The 19,145-nt window shown below is 42.6% G+C and overlaps 1 protein-coding gene across 2 annotated transcripts in view; it reads left to right on the top strand.

Annotated features, from left to right (window-relative positions):
* Positions 1-19,145, top strand: part of CHN1 (chimerin 1) — a 100,198-nt gene that overhangs the window by 66,073 nt on the left and 14,980 nt on the right. For both annotated transcript variants that reach the window (XM_054174292.1, XM_009906647.2), the window contains 2 exons: positions 1,519-1,596; positions 14,809-14,893. In XM_054174292.1, coding sequence (XP_054030267.1) covers positions 1,519-1,596; positions 14,809-14,893 — 163 coding nt within the window. The remainder of the gene's footprint in view (positions 1-1,518; positions 1,597-14,808; positions 14,894-19,145) is intronic.

Consider the following 19,145-nt stretch of genomic DNA (forward strand, 5'->3'; position numbering starts at 1 on the left):
TGCGCTCTGGCTAGCAGCACAGGCAGGCTCTGCACGTGGAGAGGTCCTCATGTGCTCTAGGTGTCAGGATGGTGGTCAGCCCTACAGTGTAAATCACTGGCACAGGAAGTCGGACCAAAGATCCATTTTTACAGTCTCTGACAAAGTCACTTCACAAATGCTTGGAGCATACGCATACTAGAAGGGCAGGAGCTGAGTGACTGTCACGGTGTCCCCTTCCAGCTGTCAGCATGCAGTTGAAGAACCTCCCTGAGCTCGGCTGCCCTGATGAGCAGCTCCAAGTGGATATGGAGTGGTCTGCCTGGTCTGTGTGAGCCCGTTGTACTTCAGCTCCCGTGGCAACAAGCTCAAGGCTTTACCGAGTGGGTGAAATCTGTTTCCTTTGGCTTGTTTGAGGGCTAGTGAGGACCAGGTTGTCTTGTGTACGTTTGATTATCTGTTGCATCTGTCCCAACTTAGGTTTCAGTGCAGTTTGAGACTATGTGTCAGCTACCTTATTGTTTGTGTATCGGTAAAGAGAGGCACCACAGCTCTTCGAGATTTGGGTCTTTCGTAGAAAAGGTGTTGCAATTAACTTTTGGTGGCCTTTGTGTTCACATCCCTACTAGAAGAGGCTGTTGCATGATGCGAGTTTGACAAGCCTCTTTTTATATAAACAGCACTGAAAATGTTAAGGAAAGAGGGATGCTACTCCCATCCTGTCAGGCGAGATGACCGGGAGACAGCCGGTGCGTGTCACGTGCGCCGGGGCTGCCCCTGCTCACTGCGCGCACCCGAGGATGCCCGGGGCCGCCCCCACGCTCTGCACCCCAGAAAAATCTCGCTTTGTAGTGGTGCATGACTCCTCCCTCGCTGACAGCCCTCCCGCAGGGACTTTTCCCGGTGCCAGCCGTGGACGGGAAGCCGCGGTGTCGCAGCCCCGGGCCCCGGCGGGCCTTCACCCCGGGGGCGGTGCCTCTCCGCTGAGCCCCGCCCCGAATCGAGCCCCGCCCCCCCCGGAGCGGGCGGCGGGCGGGAGGAGGGGTCCGAGGCGCGCGTCCTTGCAGCCCCGCCGCCGGCCGCTGATGGAGGGAGCGGCTGTGGGCTGCGCCCCCCTGCCGCTGGCTGCCGCTGCCGCACATGCCCGGCCCGCCGGCCGCCCACCGGCAGGCCTGAGCCCCCGAGCGGCGCGGAATCAGCCTCGCTGAGTTAGCCGCGCGGCGAGAAGTGCCCTGCCATGGCCCTGCCGCCCTGCCGAGCAGCCTAGGCTCCCGAAATGGTCCTCTCTCGGTGTTCAGTTCGAGTCTGATACACGCAGGGCGCAGGTCGCTCCGGGCACTGCTCCTCGTCTCCGTCAGCACCAGCATGCCATCAAAAGAGTGCTGGCTGGGGCAGAAAGCGCATCGGTTTGGGGTGCACAACTCGAAGCAGGAGAGCCGTCAGCAAGACTTACTGATAGCGGCCTTGGGGATGAAGCTGGGCACTAGGAAGTCATCTATGACAATCTGGCAACCTCTTAAACTCTTTGCTTATTCACAGCTGACATCACTTGTCAGAAGAGCAACTCTGAAAGAAAATGAACATATTCCAAAATACGAGAAGATTCATAACTTCAAGGTAAGACATTCTACTGCTTATTTCTTTTTTTAAGGCACAGGGTCTGTATATTAAAACGGGTTCAGTATGGCAAGGAATTGCATATATGCAGACCGTGGCTTTCCTAGAACTTAAATGTTTCAATTAAATCACCCTGTTGGTTAAATCAGACATCTTTGGAACATACCAGCAGAGGAACGAGGATTTTGTTACTGGCTGCTTGTTCGATAACATTTGCCATATCTGGGTTGTTTCTTCTAGATTATTATTTTTTTATTTAGAGACATCTTATGCCAAGAGAGATGCTAAAGGTGAGAAAAACTGGCAAAGTTTTCTTTTGGTTCAAATGAATGTAGCTCAGTTTTACTCATGATGATATGATGCCAAAAAATCTTATCTGTGGTTAGAGGATTAAACTGATCTTATCCCAATTTGTTGCTGGTAAATAGCTTTGGAGGTAAGAAGCATGTTCTACTGCATCTGGATTGAGCAGATGGTCTGCATTTCCCTCAGTTTTCTGGCTTTTCTCCTATATTAATGGATTGAATGTGTTGAAAGCAGCATGTCTTAAAACTGGAGCTATTAGCAAATACCTTGTGTTCTAATCACATTTACTCAAGTCTTCTGTTAGCTTCTAATTATTGTTTTAACTCTTTTAAACAATGATGCTCTTTGGTAAGAGACCCATGGCCATATGACATACGCATGTTTTCTGTCTGTATCTAAGTGTCCAGTAAGGATTTTTTTGGAAGTAGTCAAATGCTCTGCATAATAGATGGTCTTTATTTGTAAGACTTAAGTGAATTGATGTTATACTGAATTCCTGTAGATGATGGTGCAGACTTCATTTATAGTACCTGAAGGCCAGATTTTCTCTTGAATGTGGCTTGGTTTTTTTTCCTCTGTGTACCTTTTGTATTTATTTCTTTTAGGAGCAGGGGAAATTGTTCATGTAACACAGGCATTTGGCAATATAAGCATCTGTTAATTGTGTCCTATTTTCAGTTTGGATTTCCATCACACACATGTGCATGTGCACATGAACACACACACGTGTACACATACATATATTATCTATCATCCACCGGGTTTTATTTAAACCACCTTGAGTTCCGATAATCACTGGAATTATAAACTGTATCTAGAAAAGCATGAGAAAACATGTACAAAAAAATAATCCTGCTGGCTGTCAGTTAAATGCAGAGCATTTTTTCACAGGCTCCTAAGGTGTCCTGGGGAACTGAAATGTCATGCAATTTTCATGTCTTCCTTAGACTTTGAAGATAATTCTTTCTAATGCTAGCAGACAGTGGTTTTCTGTGTACTAGAGTGTGTGTAGGATAACACATACTTAATTTTGCGCACATCCTTATTTCTTCTTTACTGTTCTTTAACAGATGTAAACACTCTTGTCGAAAAAAAAAACCAAACAGCAAGCCACAAACCACCTGATACCCTGATTTTAATTTCTTTGAGTGAGTTTGGTTTTCTTCCAGAAACTCCTTCTGGAAAGTTTGAAATCTATGGGTTTTCCAGTCTTTCCCCCCACAAAGCCAAACTGATCCAAGGTCAAAGCTACACCTAGATTTTCTACACAGATTGTATTCTTTATAATAGTTGTAGTGTGGCTCTTTTATACGTACACCTTGAACAAACCCTTTAGCCCCTGAAGGGTGTGCAGCGACCAACCTACCTGGTGAAGGAAATGCTGCTGGCATTCATGAGCTCTAAATATGGCCACTGTCCCATTTTCAGAGAAATAACCATAATGCCTTCCTTGTTACTGTTACGGATCTGAAAGGATCGTTAGCTTGTCTGCTTCTCTCCTTTAGCCTTCCTTGCATCTGTCATTTTCTTTTTTTCTCACATGTATGGAAGGTATCGTTTAAAATGAATGCGGAAGTCTCCCAGGTTGCCTGCCAAGCAGCAAGTGTGCCACCCATGTGGGGAGGAAAGAATGTCATGCTTAGAGTCTTGAACCTAGACTTTTGAAACAAAACAAGAAGAAACAACCCAGAAATGAAATAAATTTCTATAGTTCAGCTAACCAGCAGTAACTGCTGTCCTCAGAAGCTCCACCAGCCAAAAGAAGGTTGCACACTGCTTTGTACCTCTGCAGCTAATCATCTCTTCATTATATAGATGCAAGGCAACAGACAGGGACCTCTAACTGTTCCTGACTGCTTCTTCAGTCAGTCACATTGCAAGTCACAGAAATGAAGAGGTCTCAGAAATTCTTTTATACTGGAAATGCTGTAACATCCCAGCAGAAGGAGGAGCGGTGGAGAATTGTTAATGCATGATGACTTAGTGCTTTTTCTTGGAGAAGGGAAGACAGCAGCAGCCACTACTGAGGTGGCTAGGGTTAGCAAATGCCCAAGAGTCTTTGCTGCAGGTTAGGAGAACTCAATTCTCCCTCCAGCCCTGCACCTCCTGTCCCTGTGGAATGAGTTTGAGGGCATGCAAGTGGAGTTTGGACTCTCTGACTGTTGCCTTCAGCAAAGCTCAAGTAGAGGAACATGGTGGCACAGAAGCAGTGTAGCAGTGATCCTCACAGGAATGCAGATGACTAGGGGAGGATTGAACACAGAAGTTGCTTTTGACTCTTAAATTGTGAAGAGGTCTCTTGAATAAATCCATTAATCTCTTTTGCTCCAAGGGTTGTTTGAAAGAGGAATGTAAAGGCACTTCTGCTATGAATGCTGACACAGCTGCATTTTTGAATGGGTTTAATCTTATTTAAATCTATTGGGATGTGAGTTGTCTCCTGCCTGAAGTGAGCAGGTTGGCTAGCTGTGGTGACTGGGAGCTCTGTGAGCAGAGATGGCCAGTAATGATCTCCTGCACCTCTGTAATATTCTCGTGACTGGGGAGATATGGTCTGTCATGAGCACTTCTCAAATGCAAATACAGAATGGCTGAATTCTCTTCAATTAATCTCCCTAAGTAAGGAAAAGGATAATTATTTATAAATGTCAGGTCTATTCCTCAGGATGAGAGCTAGGTGTTAAAAATATTTTTTTTAAGCATATTTGGACTTCTCTAAATTTATAAAGCTATTTTTTGTATTAGATTTATAGAACACAGAAATATTAATTGAAAACTTTAATTCAAATATGTCAGAAAAAAGATATTGCATGGTTTGACATAGCATTATATTTAATTGAATAATGGGATTTGAAGGTGAGCCAGGACTGTGAGTGTGACTTGCCTGAGTTTGTCTATTTACATATTTGATTTCTGCTGTTTTCCCTCTGTATACTCAACTTTTCTGAAATTCAGCACACCAAATGAGATGTCTTGTGAAATGGCTCATCAGACCAAATCAGGACAGCCACTTCATCATCCTCAAGGTTTCAGTCCAACCTTCTTCCAGAGAAAGGTTTTACCTTTCTTTCAGTGTCTTACCTTTATGGGAGGAAAATGCCCTCACGCTCTCTGGTACATAGTTATCTGTATGGACACGTGTGTGTGAAGGAGATGAAGTTTGTTCTTCCACTCAGTGTGGATGAACAACAGTGTCTTCTGTTTTGGAAGCACTGAGAGATCTATGGGGTGGTCCTTGAAATGCTGACAAGGAGCATAGCTGACTGGTGCCAGTGGTGTTATTTTCTTTAAAAAGAAGCTTTTTCATGGAGGAAAGATTTGTAACATTTCATAGAAGGAGACAGAGTAGATTTATACCTAATCATTCCCAGAAATGTATTGTACAGCAATAAGAGTGCTTTTTTCTGTCTCTTATAAATTTTTTTCCTTTTTTTTTTTTTTTCCTTTTTTTGCTTATCTTGTCCCCAAAGTACAACAGTTGTCCTAGCTTGTAAATTAAAATACAGTTTGTTACCTTGCTGGTAACTGATCCATTCAGTCGTTTTAAGGGGAAGAAGCAGCTGGGCATCTCCTGGTGCAGCATGTGAAAGAAGAACTTCAGGCAGCAGCAGGAACCTCAGATTTGAGGGGAAAAAGGGGCCTGTGGCAAGGTGCCAAGTGGGTTGAGATATTAAAGGCTGGGTATTCAGAGGAGAACTGGGAGGAAGCTCTGTGTGAGGTGGGCTTTAGGCCAAAGGACTAGTAGAAGAGCCCGAGTTGGGTTTATAGTGGCTCCATCTCTTTTTGCTCTGGTGAGGCAGTATTTCTTAGGGTACTTAAACGCACAGGATGTCTCTTGGACTGTCCCTCTTTGATGCTACTCATCTCTCCATCTCCCTTCTACATCCCCTTTCTCTTTCTTTTTAACAGAAAAAGGGGGGGAAAGAAGAGAGAAAAAAGAAAAAGATAGACCTAATGAAGTACCTTCTGTCCTGAGTCTATCCAAACCTGACGTGGAACATCCTCTGCACCATCTCCCCATCTGGTGCCATGCTTTCGCCTTGTGCACTGACCATTCTCCTTTGCCTTCTCTTTGTGTGGAGTTGGAGAAAACAGTAAAACTATGCTTGAGAAATGTTAATGGCATGGAAGAGGAACATTAGGGAGTTATGGGGCAATAGCTTAAGAAGAGGAGGAAAGGGAAAAACTGAGATAAACGGCAAGAAATCTGGGTACTGAAGCTTGTTAGTCAGTGCAATAACCTCCCCTTCAGTTGGCAAATTTAAACTAAGCCTGGACAAAACACCTTAAAGGTCTTTACTGCCCTCCAGCCAGTGTGAGTCATGAATCCTGACAAATTTTTAGCTCCCTTGACTGGTTATAGGTATTTCTTCAGCACCTCTGGCTCCTGATGACCTGAGCTGGCTGAGCATTCTGCAGGTGCTTTGTAACTGCCCACAGTCCAAGGCATAAAACCACTCTTCTGCCTAGATTAGTGCTGTGGTGCTTCACTGAAGCAGGAAGGTGTCTGCCTGGCAGAGCTGGACTGAAACCTGTTTCCATGCATCAGCTTCCCTCGGATATTGCCTCATTTCTGCATTGTTTTTCACAAAATGGATTTGTCTCCAGAAGATTATTTTTTGCTATCTTTCCGTGCAGCATTTGGTACTGTCATGCTGTTTCTTAGTCACTATCTTACTAATGCCTGAGACAGCAGTCAATTAATTGTAATAACTAATGATTGCAAGGCTGCTTGGTGAATCACTGACCATTCAGAACATACTTCTCTTTCAAGTCAACACGTCATACAGAGAGGAGAAATAGTTTTCCGTGGTTACTTAAACCAAGTCAGCAGAGATGCTGAACTCTGGTTTGTTGAAATTCCTCATCTCCCTCCTTGACTGAAGCAACATCCTGGGTTTCTCTTTGAGGGTGACTCTTTTGGAAGGCCAAATGCAGAGGTCCAGGGCAGAGACAACATGCTTTTCCAGAAACATCTAGGGGGTAGAATATAGCTTTAACTGTGAACAAAAGTGAAGGCTCAGGTGAAGACCAGTCTCTACTGGAAAGGCTTTGTGAGTGTAGGCTCAAACATTGCTTTAATGGAGAGACTTAATTTTAACACGAGCTACTCTGCCGGTGAAATTTGTACTGCTTCTTCAAAACAAGTAAGTTAACCTGGCCCCGGCCCAAATTTTAGTGGTGTAATTGCATCTGTACTAGGTACTTTGCTAGTGTAAAAAGTCAGCAACATGTTTCCATGCCAGAACTTATTATTCTACAAGAGCTGCTCAGCAAAGCCTGCCTAAACACTAGGAAACAGGGAGATGGAAAGTGCAGAAGAAATGCTGTGAAAAGGCCAGAAACCACAACAAACTCCTGCTATATTAAGCCAAGTCATTTTTCCATGACATCCAACATGAACTCCTTTCTATTTCTGATCCTCTGAAAACTGGGGCAGATGCCAATTTGGGGCAAGTTGGTCTAACTCCACTGAAACGAGGATACTGATTTTTTTTCATTAGGTAGGGGCCTGGCACTGAACATATTTTCAAAACATTTTTGAGTCACTGCACTCAAATGAATATTCAGAGTAAAGGGTGCCTCCAGCACAGTCCCCAGGGAGAGTCTCTACACATTCTCACAGATAAGAAAAGCTCAGGAAATTTGATATTGCTTTTAGACTCCTAGTACTTGAAGGGGAAAAAATATTCAAAGGCTGGGAAGGTATCTGTGAAGAAAAACTTCCACAGAACTTCAGAGAAGATCTCATCAGCTCTGTGTTGTGGCTTCTGAAGCTCATGGTGGATTATAAAACAGTTCAAGCCAGAAAACCTTTTTAGGCATTGATGGATTTTAGAGTCCTAAGGTATTTAATGCTATTTTAACTTTTTTTTACTTCTTCTGGAAAAGCCAAGGCTATTCCAAAGCAAATTCCAAATAATACACTATTATATAACCCTTTCTGGTTTCTTAGTGCTAGTCCCTGAATTCAAGCTTTGCTTCTCTTAAAAAGAAATTTAGAATAAATAAGCCTTCCCCTCCACCCCACCCCCACCCCCAAATCCTTAATTTACTGAAGCTGTAATTCATTCCCATCACACCAACAGTTTTATTAGTGCCCACTTGCAGATCCTGTTAAGTTTTCCATGTGATCTGCCCCAGCAATGGACCAGCCCATGTCTGTAGTGAAGCTTAGAAAAGCTCTGCTGAGGAGGACTCAGGGGACAGATAGCACATGTTGTGCTCTCTCAGCAGCAGCAGCTTTTCCGCCAAATTAGCATCAGCATTGTTGCAAAAGTGTTTCTTCAGAAATCTCTTAGGGTTTTATAGTCCATTTGTCATAGTATCACTAAGGTTGGAAGAGACCTCAAAGATCATCGAGTCCAACCTGTCACCACAGCCCTCATGACTAGACCATGGCACCAAGTGCCACGTCCAATCTCCTCTTGAACACCTCAGGGACGGTGACTCCACCACCTCCCTGGGCAGCACATTCCAATGACAGATGACTCTCTCAGTGAAGAACTTTCTCCTCACCTCGAGCCTAAACTTCCCCTGGCGCAGCTTGAGACTGTGTCACCTTGTTCTGGTGCTGGTTGCCTGGGAGAAGAGACCAACCCCTTCCTGGCTACAACCACCTTTCAGGGAGTTGTAGAGAGCAATGAGGTCCCCCCTGAGCCTCCTCTTTTCCAGGCTAAACAATCCCAGCTCCCTCAGCCTCTCCTCATAGGGCTGTGCTCAAGGCCTCTCACCAGCCTTGTTGCCCTTCTCTGGACATGTTCAAGTGTCTCAATGTCCTTCCTAAACTGAGGGGCCCAGAACTGGACACAGTACTCAAGGTGTGGCCTAACCAATGCAGACATGTGTTATATATGCATTATTACCTATAGCATATATATATATGTGGTCTGCATACATGTGTGTGTGTGTATATATATACACCCAATTTTAATTCTAAGGATTTTTTTCAATTTTCATCTCTAGTTTCAGAATCTTTTTACGTGGACACAGGTTTCACATCTCAAGCCTGGAATAAAATGTTTCTAGATAGCCCTTTAAAGAAATTCTGCTATTCCATCCTGAAAGAAATGCGGCCGTTTTCATTGAATTTAGAAGCAAAAATAGTCAACAACCTACTGCTCTCCAGTTTTTCACTTTGGCTTATGTAGAGCACAACCTAAGCACAATTTCCAGTTGTTCCCAGCTCTGCTGACATGATCAGCACAAACTAGAAAGTAAACAAGACATGACAGTGCTCCTAGCTCTAAGTGGGTGAGGACCTAGAGGAAGGTTTGCTTGCTCGAAATTCGTGCCAATGTACCCACTGGCAATAATTATGCTATTTATACTCCACGCTCTGGACTGGCATTCAGCTGGCATCTCTTCTCTCAAAAACTGATGGACAGGGTCACTGGGGCAGTCTCAGGCTGGTTCTCCACATTCAACACCCCAACTGGTATAGGCAGACTCAGCTCTTGTTTTGGAGAAGGCATGTTCTAATGGTTTCAGTTACTGTCATTTCTATTACACCTTTGCAAGAAAGCGATTATCTTGCAGATACAGCTCTGTTGTGTGGGTTGTCGTGGCAGAATTTTCCCTTCTCAGATTACTCAGTAGCAGCAGTATTTTTCCTCACAGGAGGAATATCATGTGCTGAAATATTGGGAATGCTCAAGACCCCTGCTTAAGAGGCACTACCTTATCATTATGATACAAACAGTGATTAAATTGAAGCACTGCCCAAACTGATAGGTCGATTGACTTCCTCACTGATAGCTCTTCTGTACCCTTCCACATCCAGGCTATCTCTGTCTGGACCTGGAATAGGTGAAAAGGGCATGCCTGTCGAGTGCCAACATGGATATGCTCAGTGCCTGATAAAATCAACTATGACAGGGAAGATTGATATTAACAATACAGACTGAGTTAATAATTTTAATTGAGGCTTACAATGTCTCCCATATCCAATTAAAAGGTTGGTAGAGTCTCAGGAGGGAGAATTCAGTTGGTGGAACTGCAAATCAGAGAGGATCACTGAGCTGACCGCTTCCATTAGCAGTGTCCTGTCATCCTTGGTAATTTGTTTGAAAGGCAGTGTAGCCAGCAGAACCATTTCTCTGCAGAGGTACAAATGCTGGCATGTGTGCCCTTTATTCAGTCCTTTGTTGACTTGGTCTGCTAGAACCCCAGGAACCAACAAGACTTCTACCAAAAGTATAATCCTCTGGTAGCCTGAGAAGGTAGATCAGCAATGTTTTTCTACGTTGTTTTCCAAGTTGATGTGTTTTGTCCCAACACACATGGTAGTGCCTGCATTTTCCAAACCCCATGATTCTCGCCAGAGGAAAATGGGAGGAGCTGTGCTGCTTTCTATAGAGCAGGGCTCTTGATGGAATGGTTTAGGAAAGGCTTTTTTTTTTTTCGTACAGTGTCACAAAGGCTTTTGTTTTCTGTGTTTGGTGTTCATTGTGCATATCCATAGCTTGTCAGATCCAGCCTTGCTTTCTTCCCAGGAGTAGTTTTGTTAAAGTTCTGCCGACCTGTTGTGGTCTTTCACATGACGTTTGTAGAGCATTTTGCTGACATTCTTCATTGTCTTCCTCCCTGCCTTGACAGGTGATATAATGTAAGTCTTCCAGTTATGAATACTAATTATCTTCTGGCCCATTCTTGGTTTTCAGATAGCAATCAAAGCTAGCTGAACAACTGCCTAGTAAAAAGCAAAAGCGTAAAAAATAAGTGGAGTTACGAGCTACATGGGTAACTAACTTCAACAGTGACCTTTACAGAGCCTGAGAAATAATGGTGAGAGGTCTGCTTGAGGAGTTCACAGCTTGTGGTATGATCTGTTGTCATATCCACTGGATAGTTTTTTATCTCTTTTTTTTTTGTTTTAATTATTATTATTATCCCAAAACTCTTTTTTTCTAAGTAATATTTTAATTAAATGTAAAACCAAAATAAATTACATTCTGTAATACTTATTATTTGCAGGAATTAAGCTATTTTTCCCTTTCAGGTAGGAAAGTGCCTTTCAAACCTAAAAAAAACCCCTGTCCTCCTACATAACATCATGGAAGTTAAATGTTTATTATACCTTGCTGATGTTGCAGGAGAGTTCAAAATAGAAATGCCTAGGTGTAAGCCCAGTGTGAGACTCTCTTCTTACTTCAGGCTTGCAGGACAGGTTAGTAATAGGATTTTATCTGTTTTTTTTAAGCTGGTATTTTGCTTTAAATTACCTAGATTTTTCTTTTAAATTGAGTATTTTCCCTGGAATATTGCTAATTAAGAGTAAAATAATCTTGTCTTATTCCCCCCACTCACTCATTTTCCACATTCTTAAAAAATTGTTCTCAGTTGAATCCTTATGGAGAGAGACAAAAAGATTTTGGAGGTGGGAGTAAGAATGGAAGAGTTGGGAGATACAAAGGCACAGTTGGCAATCCTGCTCTCTCACATTTTATAAGACTGTAAAATCTGCATATGGCAGATGCTCTTTTTATAAAGGCAAAGAAACCCCTTGTAACTTAAGTCAGGATCTCTGGGATGCTGATGGGTGTGATTTCAGAAATGTTCCTGGAATGTATATTTTAGTTTTGAAAACAAAGAAGTTCCTTGGCAGATCTTTAAAATGAGGAATTAAATATAAAAATCAGAACGCTACATTAAACAGTGTCATGTAACAAATACAGTATTGTTTGCAGGTGGTGGCTCATGAACTAGCAAAGGGATGCAAATGTGTTTCTTTTTCAGTGTGCTGCCAGGCCCCACTCTGGAGGATGAAACAGGATTAGAGGCTGTTATGACCTCAGAAGACCAATTTCTGGCTATTTTCTGACATCTCTTACTGTGTTTGATTTGATTTCCAGAGGTGGTGTGTATTCAGACCAGCACAGGGTCAGACATCTAGTTTTGCTATGTGGTAGTAGGAAGATTAATGCTCAGGCACCTCTGAGCTCTGGGAAAAGACAATTACAAGGCCCAAAAGAGGCTTCAGCTATAAAGCTGGGTACACTGAGGATGAAAGGACATTATGGCCTTTGGGTGTCCTAATTATTATTACCAGAGACCCTCCCTACTGCATGTCAATAAAGGACAAAGCAAGGTAAAACATGACGGGACATGGAAAAATCTGCTCTCAACTTCTGCTTTGTCAGAATAGTGGATAAGAAAGAGTAAATTGGATGGTGCGGTGTAAAGCTGAGCAGGCTCCAGGTAAATCTTCTGATGGAGAAATGACTTTCTTAACTGGTGAAATGGAAGGACATGTAAGTATTTGGATCAAGTCTGGATGCATGGGATGAGAGAACAGTGCTAATGATGCTGAGACAATGATCCTGAAGGACAGTCAGTCTTGGTCTCATGAAGGGTGCCCAATACATGCAGGTGGTAAAGGAAAATGCCATTTTTAAGTTGATGATGAATCATGTGAAGTTCTCTCAGGGGCAAGCTGAGAGCCAGGATGATGTCAGGGGAACTGGCTGTAGTAGAAAAGGAATTATTATTTGTTTTTTATCTAGATGAATAATAGTTATTAGAAACATGAGAGAAAACACTCATTTAAAAAAGTCATGGTAATAATGACATTAACAAAAATTAAGGGAGGCAAAAGGTTGAAGTGGTTGGTGGGAGATGTAATCGATCCAGAAGAAGAGTTCTTAGAGAGTCAGGAGGAGGTGGAAACATGCAGACCATATTGCTGGGGAGGAGGGTTGTGCCTGGCTAAAACCATAGCCAGTTAGAGATTGGTCACCTGAGGTTTAGTGCTGGAGACAGCCCTGGAGAGGCCGGGTTAGGACTTCAGCACCCAGTGAAAACACTGGAAGTGCTTCAGTCAATGGCACATTCAGTGAATCTGATTAGTTGAAATCAGCAAGCAGAGGGCACAGGATAGTATCATTCTTTTTATTTAGCAAGAAATATTAGTGTGTCACAATTTGTTCTTGGCCTGCCTAAAGAAAGAAGGTAAAATTTCAGTATTTCAAGTAACAAGACAAAAATTCCTCCTCCTTTACAATCAGAGATATAAAAAAACACATGAAAAATACTACCTTATAAAACTGTATTCTGCAATAAAAGCATTTCTTTAGCTCAAACTTTCAAGTTCTCATTTTTGTTTCAATTTTCCTTGACAGGAATTTTGAGAAATATTTTAAATAAGTGGTTTTTTTTGAGGGGAATGTCCTTTGACAAAAACCCCCACAACAATATGGTGACTGAAAGGAAGTGTCTTTTTTTCCCTGAAGATGTTGTTAGTCCTATATGCATTAAAACAGTGTTTTGCTTGAGGATATTAGAATGTGCTTATTTTGGGAAGGGAAGACTGCCAAAGATCTGGGGGAAAAACCACAAGACTGAGGAAGAAAGCCAAGAGGATGTGGGTAGTGCAGGTAGGTAATGGAGAAGAAAGTGTGAAAAATCTGTTTGTGGTGAGAGGAAAAAAGAAAGTGGAGATTACAGCTATTGACAGTCTTGCCATTGTTTGCCTTGTGGAAGTCAGCTGGAGCTGTAGGAAGAAGGGGGCTGGTGGAGCACATCACACCTTTGACAGCAGGTGGAAGTGAGCATGGACAGCAGCTAGCATGGCTTGAGGGAGGCAGCCTGTGCCAGCGCTGGGAGAACGTGATGCTTCACACCGTTACACTTCCTCCAGAGATGCTCAGCAGTGTAGGGCTAGAGGCAATTGTAAGCCTAGCTTAGCACAGAAACACATGTGAATTACTTAGTGAGTTCAAGAGTAACTTTCCAGACTAACACAGCCATCTACTTTACTGCTGCTTTGTGGGTAGCAAATGCCCATGAGGCTGCAGACCTTCCCATGGCTAAAACTGAAATGTGATCTGAATTGCTGTTTGCTGCTCTGCATTGTCACTTGTTCAAGGTGTCACTTAGAATCGGCTGCTAGTTAAATCAGCCATACAGGGGATGCTCAGCACCTTGGTCAAACTGCTTCATGTTTTGCTATTTATAAGCAGAGCTCTGGGTGGATATCAAGCAAGCACATTTCCACCAGCTGCTTCTCTCTTCTGTTCCACAGTGATAAGACTGGGCAGTGCACGTGTGAGGTTACTGCCTGCTCCCATACCCACTCAGTAATTCTGGAGAACCAAGTGACTTGAAGCTAGAGCATTTTTACTGCATTTCATTGCAAATTTTATTTCCTTGTGGTCCTCAGCTAGTGGTTTGGGTTTTTGTCAGCCTGTCTATTCTAAATGGAGGCTTGAAACCTTTTACACTGGCTAAAGAGGTAATGATTTTCTTCGTAAAGAATCTTGTGGTTTCCTACAGCAAAAGTAGCATCAGGTTTTTTTCTACTTTTGCTTTGAATTTTTCCTGGTTTGGGGGATTCTTTTTTTTCCCCATTTATTAGATTCATTTGGATTTTCAATATGTAGCATTAGTCTGAAGAGAATTCATTTCCTTTTAGAATTACTCTAAACTGGAAGGTACCTAAGTGCCTTGCAGCATTTCTGTGTAGCACTGGTGTTTTGCCTGACAGGACTCCCTCTGCCTGAGGCGAAACCTTGCAGCCCACTACACATTTCACACAGTACTTTATGTAGGGAAGGGCAAAGCAGACAACATTTCAAACAAATTGTCAGGTGCAGCTTGGTTGCTGTGAAAGCCTCACATGGTGTCTAAAATCCTGCCCAGACAGAGAGATGCTGAGAGGCTGGAGCAGGGCTGTGCCATTCTCCTCTGCCCCACATTGTTGTGTTGCTCTAGACATCTTGAGTTGGACAACTTCCTTTTCCCACAGATCTGCAAGCGTCTCAGCAGTTAAATGTCTTACATTTCCTTTTTCCTTTCCTGCAGTGATAAAGAGAAGCTTCCAGCAACTGCATGTGGTGCCTTCAAAGAAGATGAGTTCAGATATCGATGTCATGTTTTGTAATGTTCCTTTCTGCTACTGTCTTCCAGGTGCACACGTTCAGGGGCCCGCACTGGTGTGAATACTGTGCCAACTTTATGTGGGGCCTCATTGCTCAGGGAGTAAAATGTGCAGGTAACAGTCATTCAGTCTTCTTTTCCTAAGACTGTCCTAAGATGATGTAACTATTTAATGTGCTGCCTACTCCACCGTGCCACACTGTGTGGCAAGGATCCAATCTAGTCCCTGTTAAAATCAAGGAAGGAGATGCCCACTCAGATAGTTTCAGGTTTCAGTAATGTCACTGCAGTGATACAGGGCACCTCTTGTATGCTTATGGAGGGGAAATGATAATTGTCATAAGGGGATTTCCTCACCCCTTTAAAATGGAGGAGAAAATTGGCAGATATGTTACTAGCCCTATTTATTTTCTTCTGTGTACCGGTAGGTGTAAGGTGCAAGGTGGGCATCAGCACATTTCGGGTTGCTGCCATGAAGCAGGCATTCAGGTTAATTTTATCTGTAAGCCAACAGACTCCTAGTGTGCCACAGACTCTAAGTCATGTCTCCTACTTGCAAACTGAAAAGAAAGTAAGAAAAGGGATAATAAATAAGGGATGCATACTGAAATGTTACAGAAACATTCAGATGCTGGTAGAAATGTTATTACATGCATGGGTGTCACTGCAGGCATTTCTGGGAAAAAGCCTCTCTGAAGTAAAGCAATTTGACAGTTTTATTGATATGATTCTTCTAAAAAGAAAGGACAGTCAGCTTTTTTTTTTTTTTTTCCCAAGGTAAAAAAAAAAAAAGGATCAAAGTGATCAAAATAGTTTCCTGTATGACATTCTAGCAAGAGACCACATTTATAAAAGTGGTGCAAAGAAATGTTGATGTATGAAGACCTGCGTATGTTGCCCTGGAAACTGAATTTTCAAGCTAATTTAAGAAAATCTGCTCTGTCTAAAGCTTTCTGAAGTCTTGTCTCCAGTAAATAAGAGGGCTTTTTATCACTGAACTGCAAAATAATGTAAAACTTGAAATACTATGTAGCCAGATAGGATTGAAACACTTTTAAATCCTTCCTCATAATTATTCCAATACAGTGTTGTGTTACCAGCTCTGCACTGATCAGGATGTATTAGAGACTGCAGCTCTCTTTTAAGAAATTATTTTGTAAAAATGGCATTTTTCCTTTCTCAGTATTTTCTCCCCTGCTAAGTATTCAGGGTTGCAGCCACATCCTTCCCTTATGAATGAAGATTATTAGCGCTTCTTACTGCTGTGGATTTTGCACAGGGTGTACTGTGCTAGAAGAGAAAGAGGAAGCCTAATTTTATTCTTGAGTTGTTTTCTGATTAAAGTAGTCATTTTTTGATGACACATGAGCCAGTAAGTTTGCCATATTCCTGTCTCAGCTGAAGTACATTCCTTAGGCTTTGCATTTAGGAGAATATCAAGTCTTTTTCAGATTTATGTTAAATAACTTTGATTCAGAAAATGAATAAAAATGAACAGTACGAAGGCTTGCAGGGCTGCATGGCACTGTGAAATGAACAAGTAATAGCTGCTTTTATAATTAAAACCAAAGTGCTTATGATTCTGAACTGCCTTTAAAAAAAAGCCAACAAACACACACACACAAAATAACTCCATTTGAGCTGATTTTCTGGTTTCATGCAGATTTTTCTAAATTATGAATTTGCAAAAGCTTCCAAATGCTGTTTTTCTTTCCTCCTTATGAGGATGGGAATAAGTACTGTGTGTCTCCTTTTTCCTTGCAGTAGAGGAACATATGTGTATAACATGACTTCATAGTTTCAGAAAGTATAATTAGGGCTTTCTCTCTTGTGTAATGTTTCATATCACTGTTGGTAGCTTCCAGTAATTTCTGTGATCTTACTTATATTTTAAAATCTCGCATTGTTATGACTGCTCTTGCTTGCTGAAGCATCAGCAGGGTATTGGGGCAGGGAGAGGTTAAAGCTTGTCAGGCTTCAGGTCATTGGCCACCAGGCCAGCTGCTGATGTGCAATATCAGCAGCAACAGGTTGCAAGGAGGTAAATAGCTATGCAGTGGTGGGGGCTGGTGCCAAGCAGCCCTTCCCCAGCCTGACAGATCTGATTGCTGCAGTGCATCCTGTCTGGGGTTCAGGAGCAGGAGAGATGAGCTTTCCCAAGGGCATGGGTTGCAGCCAACCTACCTTGCTTGTACTTCTCTCACTGCAAAGCAGGCTTTCAGCCACTGGTCAGCAGCTGGCAGAGGACTAGAAGCTTCTCAGATGTTTTTATTCTCATACATTTTGTAGAAACCAGCATCTGGGTAGAGCGGAGGGACTCTAAGAAGGCATTACAGAGGTGGAGATGGTAGGACAGGCTCAGCAGTCTCTAGTCTGCCTTGTCTGTGCCTCACTTTCAACAGTGTCTACCTGCTCCCATCAGTGGAGGCTGTACAAGCCATCAGAGACAGAAGCTATACGGATATGGGCATTTCAGAGGGAAGTTAGAGGTGCACAGGGAGGACCTTTGTAACCGGTGTTAACACACTAATGTGGAAGGGCTCAGGCTTGAGTGCCATGAGCTTGGCTGAGTTACATATGTCTTAGGGTGTTGGGTTTGTTTTTTATAAAAGGTAATAATTTTGCTTCTGAACTGAACCATTTTAATATAGAAACAATGAGGCACAGGAACCAAGGAGCCGCGTGAAGCCATCGCTTTTCAGAGTGGGTTTGCACTTCAAAAAAATTACAGTGTTTAGCAGGAGGCAGCCCACTTGCATTCCAGGGGGCTTCAATGCTGCTCCAGGGAGATCCACAAAGTCCTTTAGTGGTCTGTATAATAATTTTATTGAAAATACCTATGAGCAAAACTGCACTGATCCTATATAATTTTATTCTTTTTAAAGCATTTGCTTTTTATAGCAAACAATTGCACATTTCAAGAGGACTCTCTTTCCTGCACAGAAGTGATAAGTTTAACAAATACAAATGGATTACTGCATGGGCTGCTCTCAACCATTTAAAATCCTCTTCTCTGCAGATGCACAAAAACAAGCGAGAAGATAAGTGTGGGACAGTCCAAGACTGGACAGCAAAGATAAATGTCACCCATTTCAGAAAAGAGAAGGAGCCAGAGGAATAAGTGGAGCTTATTTCTAATGGCTCATAGGTTAGTTTATGTTACACAAACTAAGCCAATCTTTTGAAAAATAATAAACCAGAACTAAACACCCTTAACAGTACACATGCCATAGCAACCAGCAAAGATGCCTTAGCAACTTGAACTGCTGTGGCTCATGCCTCGTTGCAGTATGACTGAATGTGTTCCTGTCTGCCAGATTCAGCCTTGAGTGTGTTCAGTGTTGTGGCAGGTACAGTCCTGTGTGATTAATCCCTGGAAGATAGATTCTCCCTAGCTTATCCTTGTTTGAGTTCTGCGGCAGACAAAGAAGGAGGAGTATGTCATTTCCTTCCATAAGGACGAGAGGTAAATGGGGGCACAGTGTTTGCCTCCTGAATGGTGGTTATTGATTGAAGTAAGATGTTAGCTGTTGTCTTGACTACAAATATTTTGGGATTCATTCAAGCCACCAAACATGGGAAGACTGTATTGTCTTCCAAAATTAAGATCTACAGTGATATGCAAGATTTAGATCCTGTCAAAACCAAATTGGTGGACTTAATCTGACTTCTGCTGGAGGTGTTTCCAGCAGAACAGAACTCATTTTATTTCTCTGAAATTTTATCTTTACTTCATCAACTTCTTTAAGGATAGATTTGCTTCCTTAGAGTGAAGCCTTATAATAGGCATCTGCCCTGCTGCCTTGAGGGGTTGTACTTTCAATTCTTGCACCCTAGCCACAAGCCCTTACATTTTTTTGTGAGATTAAAACTCATCTGTATGCAAAGAATCTGTCGTTTCTGATGACGTGCTCCGTCTCCAGAGTGCTTCTGTGCAGGCTTTTGCCATAAGTAGAAGTTACTAAAGAAATGTTTGAAATTATAATGCCACCAGCTCATGTAAATATTGAAGCTCAGCAGAAGCTAATGAAGGCATAAGAGCTTACCCCAGCTCAAAATCCACTGCATGAACTTAAAAGAGGTTACATTTGTTACATTTCTCCTATGTAAGGCTCCCCTGTGCTCACAGGGTGCAACCTAACACCCAGACTGTGTCCAGGAGAGAAACTACGACAATGCCCAGAGAAAATTTGCAGATGTACACCAGAGACTTCATTTGAAAGATACAAATAGATACCACCCAGTAGCATTGATGGGGAATAGTGTGCGTTCTCAGACACGGGGGCATTGCATTAATGATGCTGTTAGTGTACTCCCCGAACAGATCTGTGGATAGTCAGACTAGCAGACCAGACTGCTGTCTGGTT

This window comes from Dryobates pubescens, chromosome 2 (assembly GCF_014839835.1).
Source record: "Dryobates pubescens isolate bDryPub1 chromosome 2, bDryPub1.pri, whole genome shotgun sequence".
NCBI lineage: Eukaryota > Metazoa > Chordata > Aves > Piciformes > Picidae > Dryobates > Dryobates pubescens.